A 22,461-nucleotide genomic window follows, 5' to 3' on the forward strand; every position below is an offset into this window, starting at 1 on the left:
GCTATACTTCTCTGTTCTACTTCTCTGTGCACCAGCTTGCCACGTGCCAGGGCAAGACATTTAAAAGTGACAGCCTTTGTGTTATTCTGATAAATATAAATAAGTACATTTTTGTTTCATATTCAGATGTATATAAAAATTACTCTACTTGGGAGTACCCTTTAAAACAGTCAGAACTCTTTTTTCCCACCCTGCACACACATATATGAGTCTGTGTGACCACACTGAGCTGGCTTGCAGGCTTCTTGATGTGCCTTTTCTTAGTACTTTTCACATCTTTGATTTTTGTTAAAAGTGTCCTGCAGACTCTATGGATCACTTTTGTGATGGGTCTAAGATGGATAAACTTGGGAGGCTTAGTACAGCCTCTGCCTACTCAGTGCTTTAATGGAAATGCATGATAGTGAAGAACTGACTTCAAATAGCAGTTCTTGGCAAACTGGGGAAATTCCTCTGAAATAACATTATTAGAAGACTTCACACACTGTCACCAGATTCTTGTGGAATTCTGCCATTTTGTGCTTCTCATGTATTATGTATGTCTTAATATAGAAATGGAGGTTTATACCTCCTTTATTTGTTAGCTAAATATTCCCCACTGAGGGGGGCGCAATTCACAAATTGTTCTACCTATTAACTTTAGTTTTGACTTTAAAAAATTTGCACTTTCCACAGAATCAAAGATATTGGGGGCTTTATATGACCCACAAAACATTGTTTTGCCTAATTAGTTTTAAAAGTCATCAAAGAAATTGGTGTATTATAGATTTATGTAATCAATAGATAATTATATGATAATATAAAATTAATAATAGTAAATTTCTGCTTTTCTTTGAAGAATAATCTCTCCATTTTATTTTTACCTATCTAATCACTTTAGAAATTGCTTTGTCTATATACGTAGTTTTTTTAACTATAGAATAGTTAAAAAACTGAAATATGAATTTTGAGCATCTCATTTTTTTCATGTTCCAGTCCAGGCTATATTTTGAACTGTAATTGAATTTTGTCATGTGCTAAAGATAGTATTTTGTAAAAGATAGGAGGAAATTTTATTCTAAAAAACTGCATTCAAAATTCCTTCTGAACATTAAAATTTCAACTTACTCTGGTTAAAAATCTGTGTCCTTTATTGGACTTTGATAGGAAATACAAAGGTAACTAACCCAAAGAAAAAGGCTTAAAGACCTTTATGGACTTTTTAAAAACTATATTAAGATTTTAATGAGACTGTTTAGGTATATTGTTTTTCTGATTGAATTCTGTTTTAGATGCCATTCTAAATATGGTGAATATTGCTGCTAATATTCTGGGAGCAAAAACTGAAGACTTGACAGAAGGTACCTAATCATTTTATGCATCTTTAAAATAGCTGGTACTTCATGGATCCTTTATGTTAGAAAAAGGAAGTAATAAACCAGCAAAATAGAATTTTCCTTTAGAAATGGAGAGACCATTGAAAAGAACTTAGCAGTACCCTATTAATCATCATTAATTGATCTTCACAGATTCTTTTGTTAATGAAAGATCTACAGCTGCATAAAATTCATGAATTGATCCCTTCCCCCTCTACACTCCTCTCTCGCTCTGGTAGAATTGATTCAACCCAGGTCATCACATCTGCTATACAAGTACTCTTCTACTGAGCATTCTAGGCTTTAATTTTTTTTAGTTTTGAGGCAGGTCTTATTAAGTTGCCGGACTGGCCTTGAACTTAACAATCCTCCTACCTCAGTCTCTCTAGTGTCTGAGTGGTGGCGGGTGCTACCACTCTGCCCAAATGAACGGATACTTGATTCTTCCTAACTATGACAGTAATAATTCCATGTCCTCATCTCTTTCCCGAGAATTTGAAGTCCTAGTGATACTTTGTATTGGGTTTTCCTTTATGTAACAGAAATATTAATGTAGTAAGCCATTTTTTTTCTTTAGAGAATGGCAAATACTATAATTAACAAAGAATAACAAATGGTGCCTTTTATTTTTTTTTTAAAAAAAAAACAACACTTAAGCCAAGTGTAAGCTTAAAAATTAACTATTTTGTTTCCTCATTTTCTAATAACTTTCTGGTTTAGAAGCATATTAATAATGTAAGATTATGCAAAATTTATAATATCAAATAAGTTAAGGAATAACATTCATTCTTTATAGTTGTAATCGTGTACAGTCATGTCTTTCTAAGAGAACTTAGATTTAAGAGAAAAAACTCCTTAGTAGCAAATGTGTTTGACCTTTTTCTTCCCCTTCCCCAAGAGTCTAAAGCTCTTTTTAATTTGTTACAATAAAATAGTTTATGGTACAACTTTTAAACATTGAACTCAAATGTGGGCATCTTTCTTAAAATAGGAAATAAAAGTATATCTGAGAATGCCACTGCCACAACTGCACCCAAAATGCCTGAATCAACTCGTGTTTCAACTCCTGTTCCATCACCTGAGTAAGTTATACTGTGACGTTAGTTCTATTAGAACAGAACTGAGTGTATTAATACAGAAAAGAGCTTGTAATATATATGCTATCATCTTTGAGAGCCTGAATCATAAGAAGACATCCCTACAGCTACTTAGAACTTCAGTTACTTCTTTTCATTCGTGTATATATGTATTTAAAATAGCACTGCATTCCATACCACACATTGGTTGTTTTGGTATTATGTATTATTTTCACAGTTTGAATCTTTTTTTAGAAAAATATTTCTCTACTGAAGGTGATTGTTCTAGGCTTGAGGATAGAATTCAAAGACTTGTTTTTTTAATTAAGTTTGAAAACATTGTATATATGATATCCCTAGGGTAGCCAAAATACCTAGAGCAGTGGTTCTTGAATTGCATTTGTCACCCAGCAAATTAAGTTGTTCCCTTCAAACTGATTTGTATGTTTTGTTTTGTTTTGTTTTTCAGTGACACACTTTGAGCAGTGTTGTCTATATAGGTAACATAAAATAAAGTATCTTCATTTAAGGGGCTTTCTTATCAAAGACAGTATAGGTACATATTATTTGTAGGTACATATTATCTATAGTAGGCAATAAATTTAGTTATTTGGCTGTTGGGTTGTAGTTATTGTGTAAAATCTGAAAATCTTTTTTTCTCAAGAGCTCTAGTAGAGGGGCGTATGTAAATTTGAACTATTTCACAATAGTAGAAAATCAGAATTGCAGTGTGTATGCATTGAACTGTAATACCCAAACAGCATGATGATTAAAAAATGGTTTTGTGAGGCTGACAAGATGGCTCGGTGGTTAAAAGCGCTGGCTGCTCTTCCAGAGGACCTGGGTTCAAACATTCCCAGCACCTACATGGAAGTTCACAACTGTCTGTAACTCAGTTCCAGGAAATCTGACACCATCACACCAATGTGCATAAAATTAAACAAATTATTTAAAAATTGATTTTGTGCTTTAAAGAGCAGAGTGACATATTTATATTCTGAAAGTGGCTGAAAACATTTACTAGGTGATTGGAGTGAAAAATATAGCATATGTTACTGATTCTTAAAAAGTCCTAAAATATGTATTAGTGAAAGAGACATTCTTAGTATTTATTATCTGGGGGTATAATTGCAGTTTTTGATTTTATATCTAGGCTTCTTCAGTTAACTTTTTGGTTTTTCAGGACAGGATTTCTCTGTAGTTTTGGAATCTGTCCTGGAAACTAGCTCTTGTAGACTAGACTGGCCTCGAATTCAGAGATCTGGTTGCCTCTATCTCCCGGGTACTAGGATTAAAGATGCGTGCCACCACCACCCAAATTAGCTTATTTTTTTTAACAAATTAAGCAAGCTAATTTTATTTATGTACACATATATGTGCACATGCAATCATGCATATTTGAAAGGGGATATTTTTGAGACAAGTATGATCTCCCTATGTAGTTCTGCCTGGCCCCACACTTGTGATCCTCTTTGCTCTTTCTCCCAAGTACTGGATTTATAGGTACAAGCTACAACATTGACTTTTATTATATATCATTGCATAGTAAGTTTTCTTCATTTGTTTACTCTAAATTTTAAAACTGATTTTAGAGTAGTCATTTGGTGATATAACAAATAAGGCAGGACTCCATGCACAATATTACTAAAAGTTATGGAAAGCTGTTATTTTCTTTTCCTATGCTTAGTGTTCTTTTTTAACTTTAACAGACTAGAGTATTACAACAGTATATAACTAAACATTTTCTCCTCCCTCTCTCCAGACTGCGCCTTTTTACTGTCATAGTTTGTTTAGTAACTAATAGATGATGTGCCCTTGAATATGTAAGAAATGTAATTTGGAACTAAATGAATCTATATGGCTTTAGCTAGCTCTTTCTGTTTAGAGAAGCATAACCTAATTGTTTTATCTTAAGTGGTTAGTATTTTGCTCTCAGCAAAAATGAAAGTCTACTTCTTATATGCTCCCTGTCTTTGCTTTTGTAATTGTGGTGACAGAAGTCTATACTTGGAAACATTTTCTGGTAGTTATTTTTTAAGTAGGAGATTTTGCGTGTAAAAATAATTCAGTTTTGGTATTCATGTTACCTGAGTTCTTCAGGTTTTTCATTTGTTCTTTAAGATTGTAATCAAAAATCGTCTTTATCTCAGACAGAACCATGGGCATTATAACTTTCTACTATAACTCCACCCCTACTAGGCCCAACCACACAGACCTACTCTAGAACCAATAGTGAGGCAGACTTAATGACATGGTTGGTTTTTTATGAGCCAAGACTTTTTATTAAAGTGGTCATATATTTGTCTTTTAGTAAGAAAACTAGCTCAGATGATCAGATTGTATTTCCTTAAAAGCATACAGTCTTTGTGTGTGTGTGTGTGTGTGTGTGTGTGTGTGTGGTGGGGAGGGGATCCTCAGAGCATCTACAGAAACATCATTGAGAATTTGAGCTGTCTTCTACAGATGATATTAAAATCCTGGATTCTAGTTCTAGCTCTTGAGCATCTTAATTTCTAGTCTGTAAAGATTGGTGGTAAGGCTTGTAAAGAGTAAGTATGTTATGGAAAGGTACACTGTATATGCAAACAAGAGAGAAGTACTCACTTATTTAGAGTCAAACATTAAAAGGAAGCAAATTTGATGTGGTGAAATACAGTGGTTTGAGCTACCTGGTTACATGATAAGTGGATTTTGTGTTACCATTTCCGACTTAAATACATTTTTTAAAATATAATGAAAAAATATTTTATGGGGAAAACTCAGTACAACTTTGTACTCACCGTTACTTCTGTAATCCCAGTCTTTATGTTGTTAAGACATTTTCCTTAAGCTTATTTTAACATTAGATTTCTAAGTGATACGTAATTATATCTATGTGTTTCTAGATATGTAATCAATGAAGTCCATACACAGGACACAGAACCATCAACCTCAGATACTCCAAAAGAAAGTCCTATTGTACAGCTGGTTCAGGAGGAAGAAGAGGAAGCAAGTCCATCCACGGTGACCCTTTTGGGCAGCGGTGAACAAGAGGATGAGTCATCGTCCTGGTTTGAATCTGAGACACAGATACTTTGTAGTGAACTGACTTCAATTTGTTGCATTTCTAGTTTTTCGGAGTACATATATAAATGGTGCTCATTTAGAATTGCTCTTTATCGACAGCGCAGCAGAACTGTTATGAGTAAAGGAAAAGATTCTGTGCCAGTTCAGCCATCATTACTACTTCCAGTAGAATCAGTAGAGGTTTCAGTATCGCAGCCTTCCAGTGGAGATGTGGACAATGAGAACATGGAAAGAGAAGCTGAAACTGCTGTGCTTGATGACTTAAGTAGTGTGCACCAAAGCGATTGGATAAATCACACTGTGGATGCAGTTGAAATTGAACCAAGCCATCCTCAAACTCTTTCTCAGTCTCTTCTCTTAGATACTACTCCAGAAATCACTTCACTGTCTAAAGTAGAAGGATCTGAGTCTGTTAAATATGAGGGAGGACATACACCATTACAAGTAATGCCACAAGAGAGTTCTGTTGAGTCTGATGATGAAACGGAAAAAAAGCCTGAGAGCTTCAGTTCTGTAGAGAAGCCTTCTGTTATTTATGAAACAAGTAAAGTTAATGAAGTAGTGGACAACACCGTGAAAGAAGACATAGCTTCCACAGACGTTGTCATCAGGCCCTCTGAGACAATCCCGCCACCTGTAAGCACAGCCACTGTGCCAGACACTGAAGACGGGGAAGCCAAAATGAGTATAGCTGATACACCAAAGCAAATAGTGACTCCGGTTATGGATCCTTCATTGCCTGAAGGAAAAGAGGACGACCAGTCTCCAGAAGATGCCCTTTTAAGAGGGTTACAAAGGACAGCTACAGATTTCTATGCTGAATTACAAAATTCTACAGATCTGGGATATGGTAATGGGAATCTTGTACATGGATCAAATCAGAAGGAGTCAGTATTTATGAGACTTAATAATCGTATTAAAGCCTTAGAAGTTAACATGTCTCTCAGTGGTCGCTATCTGGAGGAACTTAGTCAAAGGTAAGCTTTCTTATATATGAGCACAACCCATTTTACATGGTAAGTTTGGTAGATGAATAGGATCTACAAAGACATTATTATGGTAATGTAATAAGGATGATTTTAACTGGAAAAGAGGACAAGCCACTTGGATGGTGTTCAAAGTTTTTCCAGAATTGTTATCTGTTTTGTTTTTATAAGTTCTTAGTGACATGCTGTTATTATTAGGCTACTGTATTTTCTTTATCACACTTTCTTTTTTATAATTTTTGTGTTCTTACTGTGTTGCTGAGATTAGTCTTGAGCTCTTAGGCTTATGTGATCTTATCAGCCTCTTGATTAACTGCAACTGTAGGTGTGTGCTATCATATTCAGCATCATTTTCTCTTTCTGTTGCTTGACTTTAGCAGTTTTTACTGATTGCCAGAGAGAACATGGGAAAAGTACTTTAAAAGGCTTGTAGTGCATCTGGACCAGGTATTTAAGAGTTTAGATGTATAAAGATAAGGAAAAATCAGACAAGATTTCAGCATTCATATATGCAGACAAAATATGCAGCATTTATAATCAATACATCTTTAATGTAGATCACAAAATCAGTTCCTTTGTCCTAATTTATATCCTTTATTCCTCAGTGTCAGTACACTTACACAGTGATTAAGACTCTAGTCTTTTTGTCTTTATACCTGTATTCTGTTTCATATTCCGTAAATGTCCAATATCTGTCCTAGAATTTCTTTCCCTTACACTTTCCATCACTTGGGCACCAAATATCTAGAGTTCTTGACATACCACTTTTTCTTATTCCTCTTAATTTGAAATGCTACTGATGAGATGTCAGTAAGATATGAGAAAAGATATTTGTTCCTGGTCTTTCCTTACTGTACTTCATCCCAAAGGAATGATACTAATTTTTTATAGCAATGAGAATAGACTTGATGTTCAGGATCTATTGGTTAATACATTTTGTATGTGTTACTGTGTTTCACAGTCCTGAATAAGTCATTTTAAGAAAAGTGAATTGTCCAATCTCAAAATCAGAATTATTTTTCCAGTACTTAATGAATGATAAGTGAATTTAAAGGAATTTTTACTCTGTAGGTACCGAAAACAAATGGAAGAAATGCAGAAAGCTTTCAATAAAACAATAGTAAAGCTTCAGAATACTTCAAGAATAGCAGAAGAACAGGTTGGTTTCTTCATTATTGTATATTTATTTTTTAGAATGTAATCCGATATGCATACATTTTTGTGGAGTGTATCATAATTATTTTGCATGTATAATGTATAATAGAAAATCAGGGTAATAGGTCACTTCAACCATTGTCAGTATTCTCTAGTTTCAAATGTATCATAAATTATTTTAACCAGTAGTTTTCTACTGTGCTAGAGAAGAAAGAGAAGAAATTCTCCCACTCTATTGTGCCCTTTATTGAACATCTTTTCATCTTTTCACCTTCCTGCCTATGTAGATTTACTTAATAGTTTGCACAGATGAGTGAGAATTTATGGCACTGTCTTTTTGTGTGTGGTTCATTTCACTTGAAGTAATAGCCTCCATATTGATCCATATTTCTACAAGCAACGATCTTTTATAGCTGAATAGTATACCATTATGTAAATATACCAGTGGTTTTTTTTTTTTGTTTTCTGTCTTTATTCACAGAAAGTCAACTTGAGTTAATGACATATTTTATCTGTTATAAATTATTGTGCCATAAATGCTGGAAATCATTTTATCTCCTTTGGCTACATACCTAGCAGTGAATTACTAGGTGATATAGCAAGTCGGTTTTAACATTTTGAGTAATTTCATACTATTCTCCATAATGGTTCTTCTGACTTACATGTTGCTTTTGATGTAGATATTCACTGTCTTTGATAGGATGTAAGTAGCAAAAGTAACTTATTCACATTTTCCTGATAGCTGGATATGATGTCATGCTTGGGAAGTTATCTAGCTATTCATCTAGGAAAACATTGTATTCATTTTGTGTATACAACCTTTCTGCAACTTTCTAAAAACTGCAAAATGTTTTTGTAGTTGTTCTCTGTAATACTCTTGTTAATTATAGAAAAGAGCAGCTTTATTTCTTTTTTGATTCTTCCATCTTTTTAATGAATTTATCTCTTGGCCCAATGTAGATAGTGATAACAGTATGACTGGTGGTAACTTTGTTCCTCTGTCTTAGGGAGAAAAATTTCAGTATTATGTGTATATCACAACCAACAAATATTATATTGAGTCTTAATCTGATAACGCCTTTATTTTCTCTTTCTTTATAAATAGTAGCTGTATCATATGTCTCAAAGACCTGTATAAGTACTTGTAATCTTAGCAAGTGTGTTGATTAGAAGTGTTAACCAGTTTATACTTGTCTTTAGGCATTTGTAACTGTCTCAGGCTAATCTGTGTATGTTGAGTTTCAAAAGAAGTGGGTTAATAAATCACTAATAGTATTTTAAGAAGGTTAACTATACTGGAAAGAGTCAAAGGTTTGCAGTAACGAACCCTTTTGTTAGTTTTATATACCCCTCTTTCCTCACACACAGTTGACACTTAAAAACTTTTTTAATCAAATTGAAAATCATAGGTCTAGAATAAAAAATGGTTATATAGTTTCTATGAGGTCTTAAGTTAGAGTTTTCAATTTCCTGGACTTCCTTCCTTCCTTCCTTCCTTCCTTCCTTCCTTCCTTCCTTCCTTCCTTCCTTCTGTAGGTTTGAAATTCTAGTATCATTTGTCTAGTATACAGTATGCATGAGAATGATAATTTAAATAAAGACATACTGATTGTAAAAGTTTCTGAAATGAATACAGAGAAGTGCCTTTGACCTTATTTTCATCTGTAGGAGTATAGCATCAATTAGATGACCACTCGTAGGTATGACATCCTTGGTTGACTGTATTTTGCTGTGAAAGGAACAATTTTTTTTAAAAAAAAATTACATTAAAATACTCTGTATCCAGAAACTAACTTCAAAAGAGTTTGAGCCTTTTTTTTTTCTGACTGTTTTACTTTTAAAAACACTTCGTGAGAGTAACAGGTATGAGACTGGTGATCCACTAGTTTATACCTATGGAAACAACATTAATTTGGACAGTAGTTCATTGGCTTCTGTTAGATGGTATTTTACATCCTGAGAGTGACAACGTAATTCTTTTTGAAGGGAAGCTAGAACACAACCTAAGATTCTTTTTTGGGGAGGAGTTTAAAACTGATTTTTATTGAGCTCTACATTTTTTTCTGCTCCCCTCCCTGCCTCTGCCTTCCTCGCTTCAACCCTCCCCCAAGGTCCCCATGCTCCCAATTTACTCAGGAGATCTTGTCTTTTTCTATTTCCCATGTAGATTAGATCTATGTAAGTGTCTCTTTGGTTCGCATTGTTGTCTAAGTTCTCTGGGATTGTGATTTGTGGGCTGACTTTCTTTGCTTTATGTTTAAAAACCACCATGAGTGAGTACATGTGTTAATTGTCTTTCTGTGTCTGGGTTACCTAAGATTCTTAAGGGTTTTATATTTTTTTTTAAACTTTTCATCAAAGTTTGTGTATACCCATTAAAATCTTTGTAAAACTATATTTTAAAAGAACTTAGTGGTTTTTCCAAATTAAACGTTTACTAAAATGTGGTTAATGTACAGATGAAATATAAAGAAAAATGATAATCTTTTGTTACAGGATCAGCGACAAACTGAAGCCATCCACTTGCTACAGGCACAACTGACCAACATGACACAGCTTGTTTCAAACTTATCAGCAACTGTGGCAGAATTAAAACGGGAGGTAATTGTTCAGCTGCCTCTGTTGTAAGACACTGTGCACCTAGGAAGGTTGTCAGAGGGACAAGCTTATAAACATGATAGTTCAAAGCTTGAACCAAACAAAACTGTCACTTACATAGAACTTTTTCAAAACACCAAAATGCATTATTTTACTGTCTGGGAAATATACTATGATAGTCTTTTGTAAAACATGACTTTCATTATTTGGTCTTACTTATAAGGCAGGTATGTTAATTCTGTTAGGTCTTTTGAAAAAAAAATTAGTTAATTTTTATTCTGGACATTGGACATCATTGCAAATCAATTATTAAGTAAAGAAATTATCTATGTCTTCTCAATAATGCTTAACATGTTGAAAAATTCTCATTTGCTGCCCTGTTGAAAATGGTCTGTTTAAGGACAAGAACAGAAGCAGGAAAGGAGCTCTTTAGGAGGCAATTGCAGTAACTTAGATGAAGTTAACTTGGACCAGGATTTTAGAAGTACAAAATAGTATAAGATTAGTTGAATTAAGTATATATTTAAAAGATAGAAAAGTGAGTCTTAATGAAGTATTAGGTATATAAGGTTAAGGAATTGAGGTTGAGTCTGAGGGGTTGAATGACTGAGTTATATAAAGTGGGAAAGGCTACGTGTTAGCATGCTTATCCCTGATGAAGGGAGTACAAATGGAAAGACAAACTACATGTTAGCAAAGTGTTGTGGTGGTCATTAGATGGGACGAAACAGCAATAACAAACGTCTAATGGTTTGTTCTTAGGCAGCATGCTCTGTATTGTGGCTTACGAACAAATTGACTAAAATTACTCATTCTCGGAATTTTAGATTCCATTGTATATCCTTTAAAGTACTTTATTATAATTGTTATTGTTGATCTTTTTAGGTTTCAGATCGACAGAGTTACCTTGTTATGTCTTTGATTTTATGTGTTGTCTTGGGACTGATGCTCTGTATGCAACGTTGTCGAAACACTTCTCAATTTGATGGAGATTACATTTCAAAACTCCCCAAAAGTAATCAGTATCCAAGCCCTAAAAGGTAAGGTTAACATCATAGATCACAGTTTTCTTCTTTCATCCCTTTTTCTATTCTCCAAAGAAATGCTGAGAAGATAAAAGGACATGAAGTAATTCCTTCTTAAAATCAGAATATTAAAAACATCCTGGAAGCAAAAGGGGCACTATAATTATACTTGGAAATAACTTAATTGAATAATCGAGAGAAACTAATAATAAATGCATGAAACCTTTGAGTCATTTTGGTTGAGAAGGGTATTCAGATGTGGGCTTCAGAGATGGAAGAGAATCCACATTGTAAGATAACATTACAGATATGTTCTACTCACATTAACAGTGTCTGGTGTGTTAATTTAGGCTTGTTCTATGCCTTATACAGTTCTCAGAATCCTCTATTTAAATGGGCTATACAGTAAGATATCATATACTGATTGTATACAATGTTTTCTTAATGTATTAGGTGTTTCTCTTCCTATGATGACATGAATCTGAAAAGAAGAACATCGTTTCCCCTCATCAGATCGAAATCTCTGCAGTTTACTAGCAAAGAAGGTAGATTTCTGTGACTATGATATATGTGCTTATGTGTATATCTATGTAGTATGAAACTGACTTCTGGCATGTATATAATGTACATGCTGTGTTTGTGACCATCTGCAATCAAAAACTGAATCAAAGTTATCTATGTGTTTGTGCTAGCATTTTCATACTTTAAACCTCTTTGTTCCTTTGCAAGCCCAAAGGTGGGAGGGGGACTTAGTTTTAATTAGCAATGAGTAGTATTATTTGCACATGCTCCTGTTTAGAAGTATTTCTTTTTAGAAAGGGATGTTTGAGAAAGTTCAGCAGCTATGGAAAACCTGAATGCTCAATGTGCTCCCATAGCATCCTGTGCTTTTCTGCCTCCTCTTCTTGTGCAGGTAGGACCTTTTTTGTCTCTAGTTTAGGACTTTTGAGGCACTTTCATTGTCCCAGAGTTTATAATTGGGTTTCATTCAAGACATGCTAACATTTGGGTGAACAGATGAATACTGAATAATTATTTTCCTGTTTTATTTTCTTTGTAATTAGTGCTTATTAAGAAACTTAACAATTTATCCTTATAGAAAAGGTAAAATAACCAGTTATTTATATATTTCATTTAGGGGTGCTTTCTGAATAACAGCTGTTCTCCCTTTCCTTAGGATTTTAGTAGTTGATCAGAATGTTTCCATTGTTATTGTTATGTCTTGCAAATAATCACTGCTGAGCCTGAATAGTGTAAGCTTTCTATACTTAATCCACTCCATGTGTAAGCTTAGATAATTTTTACAAACTCGGTATGCCTGTGTAATCCACATCCTAATTAAAAAATGGAGTATATTCTTAAAACTTCTAAATCTACTTTGTGCATTTTCCTCTCCCAGTATAGCCGGTATTTTAACACCTAATTGTTGAGTCACCATACTGTCTAATATAGTTCATCCATTCTAATTCTAGTACAGCATTCCACTGTACACAGATGCTGCGCATTAACACATTTACCTTTGGACTGTTTTCATTTAGAGACTATTATGTGTCTTTAAGTCAACACATACATGGCATCTGCCAACAGAAATGGAAGTGGGAGTGCTGGATCGTATGTGTCAGCGTTAGTAAATATCAACACATGGGTTTCTGAGTGTTCTATGGATGATGTTTCATCAGCTTTGGATGGCTTCTTCCCAGCTTTTTCAGTTGTTCCACATTCTAGTACTCACTTAATAATTTGGGTCTTGTAGTCATTCTGATTGGTGTGCATGCATTTTGTAATTGAGCTATATTCATGCAGTTGAGAGATAAATTTATTTTCATCAGTTCTAGTCTTATTTCAAATTAAGTGAACTAATGTATTATTTTTCCTCTAACTTCTTAAAGACAAATAGAATAGACTTTGTTCCTGCTAACAGAATTGCTTCTGTTTTAAACAGTGATATAATCTTGACGTATCCTTGCTTCTAAAGAAAGTTGAGGACAATAGGCAGAAAGGAATTGACTTTAGTCCTGATTCTGTTATTCATTTCTTTATTTTTCTTCAGTTAAAACTCTTGGGGCATTTATTTAGTCTGCCTTGAATTTTCCCATTTTGTATGTATTTTCACTTCTTAGCTTAGAAGGAAGGAACCATATCAAATTGTTTTTTTTTTAAGCAACAAAATAAAATGTATTATTTTAACCATGTTTTAAGTATGAAATCCAGTAATAAGTTCACATTTTTGTGAAACAGATCAGATCTTCAGATTATTTTTATCTTAGAAATCTGAAAACTATGTCTGTTGTCTATAAATAACTCCCTCAGTGTCCCCTCTACCTGACCTAAATACTATTGTAGTTTATGTTCCTTTTCATTTAAATACTTAAAAACTCCATATTCATGGTGCTGTCTTGGTTTTTCTGCACATGGTTTATTTTATATAGCACACCTTCCAGGTGCATCCATGTTGTAGTATGTAATAAGATCTCCTTTTTAAAGCTGAATAATTGTCTGCTTTGTGTATGTACCACATTTTCTTTCCATTTTTTTTGTTTCATTTGTGTATGCGCTCATGAATGCATACATGTGAAGGGCAGAGGACACCTTTGAGAATCAGTTCTTTCCTTCTGCCATGGGCTTGTGGATCCTAGAACTCAAGCTCAGGTTGTCAGCCTTGGTTTGGGTGCCTTTCTTCACCCAATAAGTCATCTCATCAGCCTTCTGTCTTCTGATGAGGATTTCAGTAGCTTTCTGTCTTTGTTGTTTTAAGTAATGCTGCTATGAGTCTGCCTGTACAAATACCACTTTGATGATCCTACTGTCAGTTTGTCTGGATATGTAGCTGCAATGGGATAGCTAGATCATGTGACAGTGTTTTTCATTTCTTTTTGAGTAATCTCCATGCTTTCCATAGTTACTATACTGTACCCAAGCAGTACTGTTCCATTGTTTCCATATTCTCATGTTATTTTTCTTTTTGCTTTTTTCTAATAATGGGTTTCTAATATGAGATATATTACTGTTCTTTGATTAACATTTCTCTAATTCATTATATGTGCTTGTGTATACACACACGCACACACACACATAAACACAAGCATATAAATGTAAATGTCATATATTGTTTAAAAATATTTTCTCCCTTTCTGCACATAGCTTTTACCCTATCCATTTTGTTTTTATTGTCAGTGTCCTAACTAAGAAATCTTTATGAAGACCTGAGCCCCAAAACTTTTATGCTTTTTTCCGCTAGGTTTATAGGCTTAGGTCTTTATTCCACTTGGTGTTGATTTTTGTGTATGACATAAGGGTCCTCTGCTCAATTTGCTGACTAAATTATCCATTTCTCACTGACAGTAGTCTAACCACCCTTCTCAAAAATCACTAAACTATGCCTCCATACTGTGATGCCCTGTTTTTAAATATGTATGCACTTAGGACCAGTATGTCTTCTTGGAATTATTATATAATTTTTATTTCAAGGTCAAAAGTCTGCTTGTCTCACATGAATATAGCCGCTCTTTATTTTGTATTTAAATTATATTTTTGGATGGTAATAGTTGGATCTCATTACCCGATTGACCTACAATCTCCGTTAATCAGTTTATTTAGACCATTGATTTTAAAGATGGTTTTGACTTAGTTAGAATATTACCATATTATTGTTTTCTGTTTAAGTTTGTTTATATTTTTGTCCTCTATATTGTTTCTAATCTTTTTGGTTATAATTGAGCATTTTGCTTGATTCTTTTTGTTAGCAGATCTGGCATAATTCTTGATAGAGTTACTTTAATGATTGCTTGTTTACAGTATACATTTACAACTAACCCACCTCCACTTTTCAAATAAAGCCATACCCTTTCACAGGTATGGTTATAGCACCAAAGCAATACTAAATCCTGCCTCCCATCACTTGCATTATTATCATTCATTCCATTTATACATATACATACATAGCTTATACACACACACACACAATCATATTGGTAGTAATTTTAACATAATTATCTGTTAACCAGCTAAAGATGAGAAAAAATGAATTTTTCTTATTATTTCATTTTAAACTATTACTATTTCTTGCAAAGCAGGTCTGTGGGTAACAGAGTTTCTTCAATTTTGCTTATGAAAATCTGTTTTTTCTCTTTTGAAGAATGCATAAGCAAGATAAGAAATACATCTGATTTTTTTCCTCCTGAAAAATCATAATTTCATTATTTCACATCTTACTGTTTCAGGTGTTGCTTCTGTTTTTTCTCTATTTCCCTCCTTCCCTCCCTTCCTTCCTTCCTGTTGAGATATGCCATAGTTAGAGACCACAGGCTTCCTTTTTAATTAGTAAAGTTACATGGGTATGCAATTTTCTTTGTAAGAGTAGTTTAGGTTGTTTAGCTTAAGTTATTCTGATGAAGTTTTTTGGTACTGTTAAATCACAATTCCAAGAATGTAACCATTTCCTAAGTATACATTAACACACATTTAGAACATTAGGTGTTGTGGTGGCTTAGTGTACTCTCCATCATCATCATTGTAAGGAGGCTTTTTCTTAGGATGCAGTGGATATTTAGTTCCCTATTATAACACTTAGTTTGAAAATTGTTCACAGTCGTTGTTCTTTATAGGTCATTTCAGAAAGGTACAAGTATTTCCTGTCTAAAGGAACATTTCCACCTCTTTCTGAACCAATACAATGATCTTATTAACAAACAATCCCTGTTTATTATGCTCATTTTTATGTTTTACATTAATTCTAGCTTTTCTGCTTAATTCTAACTCATGACATTAAATTTTGATTTCATTTCATTTGTCATTAGATCTCTAACCCTATGAAATACCTTTTTTTTTTTTAAGACAGGATGTCTCTGTAGTTCTGGCTAACTGTGTATGTAGATCAGCCTGGTCTCTGACTCAGGGAGGTCTGCCTGCTACCACACCCCTTAAAATACTATTTTAATTTTTCTTTAATCCTATGTTAGATTTGTTGAGCTCTTTAGATCTGTTGTTTTTTTTTTTTTTTTTTGAGTAATGGAAAATTATCAGCTATGGTGTTTCCCGCTACATAATTACCTATTCCTCAGTGTCTTAAGTGTCCAATTTCATAAATGTATTAATCATCCCTCTATATTTTTATTTTGTAAATTTTGTTATTTTTATTTTTAAGATTTCTTTTACAATGAAGTATTTGTGGCTGTATGACTGCAAACGCAGTGCCGTTGGAGGCCAGTTGATCCCCAGAGCTGTGAGCTTCTGACATGGATGCTAGAAACCAAACTCAGGTCCTCTACAAGAGTAGTACATGCTCATAATCCAGCCCCTTTTTGCTTCCTTATGATACATTTTTGGTGATTGTTTTTTTTTTCCTAATCCATTTTCTAAGTTACACAGTCTACAGCTATATCTAATCTGTTACTAAATTCATCCATTGAGTTTTAAATTTTATTTACCACATTTTCTATTCCAAGAAATCTTTGTGTTTTGTTAAAAAGCCTTGTTTGAGTTTCTTGTGTGTGTGTGTTTGTTTCTTGAGATACTTTCCAGCTTTTTAATATTTAGATACATTTAAGTACAATGTCTTTATAGCCCACATTTGAGATCAGGCACATTCACTGTGGTATGGGCTTTAGATGATACTAGTCTGTGGTCATCCTGGTATCCTAAATATTTGTAAATCTTCATTTATTTGTGTTTATAGGCCCTTGCTCACAGTGTACTATGTCTTTGTGTGCTTGTTCATTTTTGTGTGCTTTTCCACTTTGAAAATTATTTGTAGGTATAATCTGAGAATTAAGTTGTAGTGTCCTTGGCAGGTATTCAGTGGTGTTAGCTTTGCTTTTTTCCTTTTCCCATCACATTTGTTTACAGTGTGGAAGTCACTCTAACAACAGAATTCCTAGAGGAAGGCATCATGATGTTTTTAAAAAGTAACTGGAAATTAATGGCTTGATAGGGATGCCTTTTTAGAGGAATATTTGTATACTTTTATGTATTTAATGGCTTTTTCAAGAGCCTTTGAGGAGTAATAATCTAAGTTGTCACTGATTGGATCGTGTTATTAATATGTTTCTGGTATGTGTTACTTAATGATAAATTTGCTGTTTACTAAATTAGTCTGTGTCAGACTGTGAGCTGTTTTAACAAGTTGAATAGGGCTAAAGTTCCATAGCTCTGCTTAGAGGTGTGTGTTTGTTGTAGGGAGGAATAGGAGTGTCCCGAGTAACAGAATTGTTATACAAAGAGATAAATAATCTAATGTACTCATCATGTCAGGATGTTTTTTCATGAGTATGTGGCCACATATACTACATGTTAAAACTGTTTCTGTATTTTAGTGTTAGTAATTTTAATCAGAACTATAAAGGGTTAGAAAAGCATTCCTGAATCTCTCTTTATATTCTTCTAATTGGCATCTATATGTGATTCCAACTGCTTGACGTACATCACTAATGCATCCTCCTGACTCCATCTTTTAGGAATTACCTGTAGGCTTTGTATTGGCTTGCCCAGTAATGTTATTGTTTTCATCATGTGGGGAATGGATCTCATTCAAGAAAGGGACCCTTCCTGTATCAATTGATGACAGTTAATTCGGAATATAAAATGGAAAATTCTTGAATGTTGGTTGTTTCAGGGTTGATGACCAGCCTTCAAATAACTGACCAAATTCAGAGCCCACCTTGCCCATCCTGGCTTACTAATTTTCAACATAGAAATATGGTTATCCTGTCCTGATACCTGTCATCCATTTCATTAATAAAATAATCACTAATGTTGTTTTAGTCATAGCATAATACACTTTTCATTTTACACCCCCTTTCTTAATTACAGTAGACCCAAATGATTTGTACATCGTAGAACCCCTCAAGTTCTCTCCAGAGAAAAAGGTAATACTCTTTTTCTTTTGAAGTCTTTTGTAAGCTGTGCAGTAGTAAATAAAAGACAGACACTGAAAATGTTAATGTTTATTCCTTGACATAATGTTTATTTTAATTTTTATTTTCCTTTTTTAGTTGTTTTGGGCAGTTTTGTTGTTTTTACATTTATTTGGGGTGTGAAGGCCAGATAACTTGGAGAAATCAGTTCTCCACCGTGTGAGTTATCAGCAACCAGTGACTGACTACCTGCTAAGTTATCTTGCTGACCCTGCTTTTTTTTTTTTTTTTTTTTGAAACAAGTTCTCATTCACACTGTAGCTGAGCTTTTCTTGGACTATAATATGTAGCCCTGGCTGGCATCAGCCTCACTGCAGTCCTCCTGTCTCTATCCCTCCTGCAAAGGCTGAATAATAGATGTGAGTGAGACATCATACCCAACCATAATGTTAATTTTCTTTCTTTTTTTTCCCCCCCCTTGGTTTTGTTTGTTTAAGATAAAGTCTTATGTATCACAGGATGGCCTCAAACTTGCTAAGTGCCTGAGAATGACTGATTCTCTGTCTGCACCTTTGAGTTACAGACATGCATCACCATGTTTTATGCAGTGTTTGGGATCAAACCTGGAGTTTCATTCCTACTGTACAAGCACTTTACTAACCGAATTGTCTTCCCAGTTCCCAAACATTGGTTTTCAGTTGTGATAAAATAATGTCTAGAGAGGTCATCAAACTGTAGCCTATTTTCTATATTATAGGAGCCAATAAGTATTTTCTCATTTTTAAAAAATTACAAAGTAAAAATCAAGAATACATTAATGAGATGTTTAAGAGGACTATGAAGCCTAAAATATTATTTTCCAACCATTTAGAGAAGAAAAGTGCTGATCCTCAGGTGAAAGTCATTATTTACTGAGCTTCTGATGGATGCCAGGCACAGTGCAAGCACTGTTCTGTAATCCTCTCTACAGCCCATCGGTGCTAATAACCCCATCTTAAAAGTGACAGACTGGTTTACTTAGACGTCTCATTAGATAGTAGGCAATGTTTACCGTCTTGGGATTTTTCCACCTTGGCTATAAAGTCTTATTTTCTTTTTAACCTCTCAAATTACATAACATTTATTTGATTAGCAATAATTGACTGTAGATAATAGAATTTCTAATTAGTGTGAAGTAGGTTACAGTTTGATTCTGCCTTTGATACTTTGTTTTGTAACTTAGGCGGGGAGCCACATCTCTAAAGCTTGATTTTTTTCATGTAGGAGCCAAAAACAAATCTTTCAAGGTTAACATATACAAGGTAAAATATACAAGGAAGTAACTTATGTACCATCTGACACATAAAGGTATTCAGATGTCAGTTGTCTCTAAATCTGTATGCATAAGTGGCTATAAGCTGTTGGAACTTTGAATTGAAGTAATATTTACAAACTGGGATGTCAATGATTCCATCTATTCACAACAGAAGAGTGGTGTGTGTGTGTGTGTAAAACACTGCTTTACTTCTCATAGGCAGTAGTACTTTCCTCTTTTATATTTCATATCTAATAAGAAAGAGTAATTTCTGTGCTTTCTTTTATTTCTGCTATAGAAGAAACGTTGCAAGTACAAAACGGAAAAAATTGAGACGATAAAGCCTGCAGATCCATTGCACCCTATAGCCAATGGAGACATAAAAGGAAGAAAGCCCTTTACGAACCAGAGAGATTTTTCTAATATGGGAGAAGTTTATCACTCTTCTTACAAGGGCCCTCCATCTGAGGGAAGCTCAGAAACTTCATCACAGTCAGAAGAGTCCTATTTTTGTGGCATTTCAGCTTGTACAAGTCTGTGCAATGGACAGACTCAAAAGACAAAAACTGAGAAGAGAGCTTTAAAACGAAGGCGGTCTAAAGTCCAAGACCAAGGAAAATTAATAAAAGCTCTTATACAGACTAAGTCGGGGTCATTGCCGAGCCTGCATGACATAATCAAAGGAAACAAGGAGATCACCGTAGGAGCATTTGGTGTTACTGCAGTCTCGGGACATATCTAAAAGGAACTGGACATTTGTACTGAAGACTTTTTTTGTTGTTGTTCTTTGGAGAACAGCCTGTGGTATTTGAAGGGTTTAGGGGAGGGGTAAAATATTGGGGAAAGTATTCAAAAATTATGTTTTTTGCCTTTTTAGAAAGGAGACAGGATTGTGTCAATCTTGGCTGATGAACTACAGTTTTACAAGACTGATCTCTCCCTATAAAGATGATAGACATTTTATAAAGATGTTTTTTCACAGATAATTACTGGGACAAAAGTAATTTGGAAGCCCAGTTCTTTGGGTGGGATAGGAATGAAAGCCTAAACCTCTTCCTTCAGCTTGGTTCCTATTTCTTGCACCTTCCCATATTTATGTGCCTTTTGTCTATTTATAATGCCACTGGAAGAGGAGGATTTTTTTGTCATTTGATTTGTTTTGTAACTTTATTAGGTTTTTGAAGCTGCAAACACTACAAGGCTTTAGGGTGGTCCGTGCCTGAAGCTCAGCAGTGTGTGTCATTTGCATAAAGATCCTAAAGACTTAGACTTGCTCAGCAGTCTCACTGGAAATAAACACCTTCTGAAATTTTCTTAAGTCCTTTTCCATAAAAGGTGATGATTCATCCTTGCTTTCATTGAATTTAGTTGGATTGGGTTATTTTCCTGAGTTATTAACTCAGTGAAATGGTAAGATATTTTCTTGGAAATGACAGATACCGGAAAACAAATTTATTATAAATTCACCTTTCAACACACTTAACTACTTGTGATGATTTTTTTACATTGCATTCTAAATGTTCATAGTAAACACTAATCCTCCAAATGTTCACATCACCAAGACCAGTTTTCCCATGGCCCAGTCACTGCCATTGTACATAGTCACAGAAGCAGCCAGTGAGTGTGTCAGGCCTTACTCAGTTAAATTGGTTAAGTCTAACAGGATTATGATTCCTTGATGTTTTCTTTTGTTGGCTACAATGTGCAGATATATATGTGTGAGGTGTCAGCATCTGTCTCTGTTGGTCCCTTTTTCCCTTAAGAAATTGGCAATGTCTGAGTAAATTGGTTTCTTGATGTGCGATTGTGTGGAGATGAGTGAAAGTGAAATGTGTTTCTTTCTGAGAGAATTGACCATTTTGTGTTGTAAAATTAAGCTATAACTTATTGAGCACTTTCATTAATAATTGTTTTTAAATTTGTCTAATACCTTTCTTGGTATTGTATGTAATATGATTTATTTAAAGCCTTTTTTGTTTAAGTTGCTGCTTTAGGTTAACAGTATGTTTTAGGAGATGAACTTTCCCCCTTCCCGTCTGCACAATTAGCTATTCAAAAGCAACAGGGCCTGAAGGTACAGCAGGTCCTTGAAAAGAAATCCAGATGAGAGCCAAGCTAGAGTGGTAAGTCACACTGTTGTGTGTTGTGAAGAGGGTTTTAAATATGTAACTACAAAGCTGTAGTACCACTAGAAACTGTGAATTTCCAAATAAATCTGAACACTCGTCTTTATTAATTATTGACTCTTCTGTCCTTTAAAAGATCGCACACATTTATCACTCATAGATTTATGCTGGTCTTTGTTTTCGTTTGCCATCTCTCAGGCTCACATTTCAGGCTACCATATGTACATTTTCACTTAAACATTATGTTCCCTAGTAATCATAGTTATGGTTCTAATAATAAGAGAATTAAAATTTTAGTCTGCATTTTCTTTCTCTTTCAGAGTATTACTACACATAAGAGGGAAATAACAATAACCCAAATTTTTAATAAGTGGAGATTATTGCCAGCAGCAGATTTGTGTCTAGTAAAAAGCAGCAATCAAAATCTAAGGGCTGTAAAATCCTAACATTTTGAATTACTGCTCAATTTTTGAAGTATTTGTAGCACTTTTGGATTTTAAATTTTGAAACTGAGGATGACCTACCTAGCATATATAATTAACAGAATCTAAAAATCTTCAAAATTAGAGACATGTCTCCTGAGTGGTTTACACAAGACATACTCAAACCCTTATGTAAAACTGAAAGATTTTCAACATTTCCTAGTAACCAACCTTATTTTATTTGTAGTGCTAAGTAAGGTATTAAACCAAAATGAAATTTACTGAACTCAAGCAAAGTCAGTTCTTTGGGTTCTTAAAATATCTGTTAAGGGTTATATGTACATATGATTTGAGAAATTAAATAGTTTTTACAAAGCTTGTGCAGAGGTACAACATTTTCTCCCTCGTGCTGTCTCACCTACCTCTCCCCCCAGTATGTTCTCCCCAGCAACATCCAAGTCTCAGTGCCTACCTTGTGTCATATGCACATGGGAGCAGGCATAAGAC

General features: G+C 34.2%; 1 protein-coding gene across 5 annotated transcripts in view; it reads left to right on the forward strand.

Moving 5' to 3' along the window:
• Window positions 1–21,642, forward strand: part of Suco (SUN domain containing ossification factor) — a 60,669-nt gene extending 39,027 nt beyond the window's left edge. For 4 of the 5 annotated variants that reach the window (XM_048421647.3, XM_048421652.3, XM_048421649.3 and 1 more), the window contains 9 exons: window positions 1,272–1,340; window positions 2,347–2,437; window positions 5,317–6,474; window positions 7,555–7,642; window positions 10,135–10,239; window positions 11,122–11,276; window positions 11,715–11,806; window positions 18,069–18,124; window positions 19,705–21,642. In XM_048421647.3, coding sequence (XP_048277604.2) covers window positions 1,272–1,340; window positions 2,347–2,437; window positions 5,317–6,474; window positions 7,555–7,642; window positions 10,135–10,239; window positions 11,122–11,276; window positions 11,715–11,806; window positions 18,069–18,124; window positions 19,705–20,148 — 2,258 coding nt within the window. In that variant the 3' untranslated portion in view covers window positions 20,149–21,642. Of the gene's footprint in view, window positions 1–1,271; window positions 1,341–2,346; window positions 2,438–5,316; window positions 6,475–7,554; window positions 7,643–10,134; window positions 10,240–11,121; window positions 11,277–11,714; window positions 11,807–12,076; window positions 12,175–18,068; window positions 18,125–19,704 lie in introns of those variants that run through there. The other variant, XR_007229327.3, reaches the window with a different exon arrangement.
• The last annotated feature ends 819 nt before the right edge of the window (window positions 21,643–22,461 follow it).

The sequence above is a fragment of the Myodes glareolus genome, chromosome 5 (genome assembly GCF_982192425.1).
Source record: "Myodes glareolus chromosome 5, mMyoGla1.1, whole genome shotgun sequence".
In the NCBI taxonomy this organism is placed as follows: domain Eukaryota; kingdom Metazoa; phylum Chordata; class Mammalia; order Rodentia; family Cricetidae; genus Myodes; species Myodes glareolus.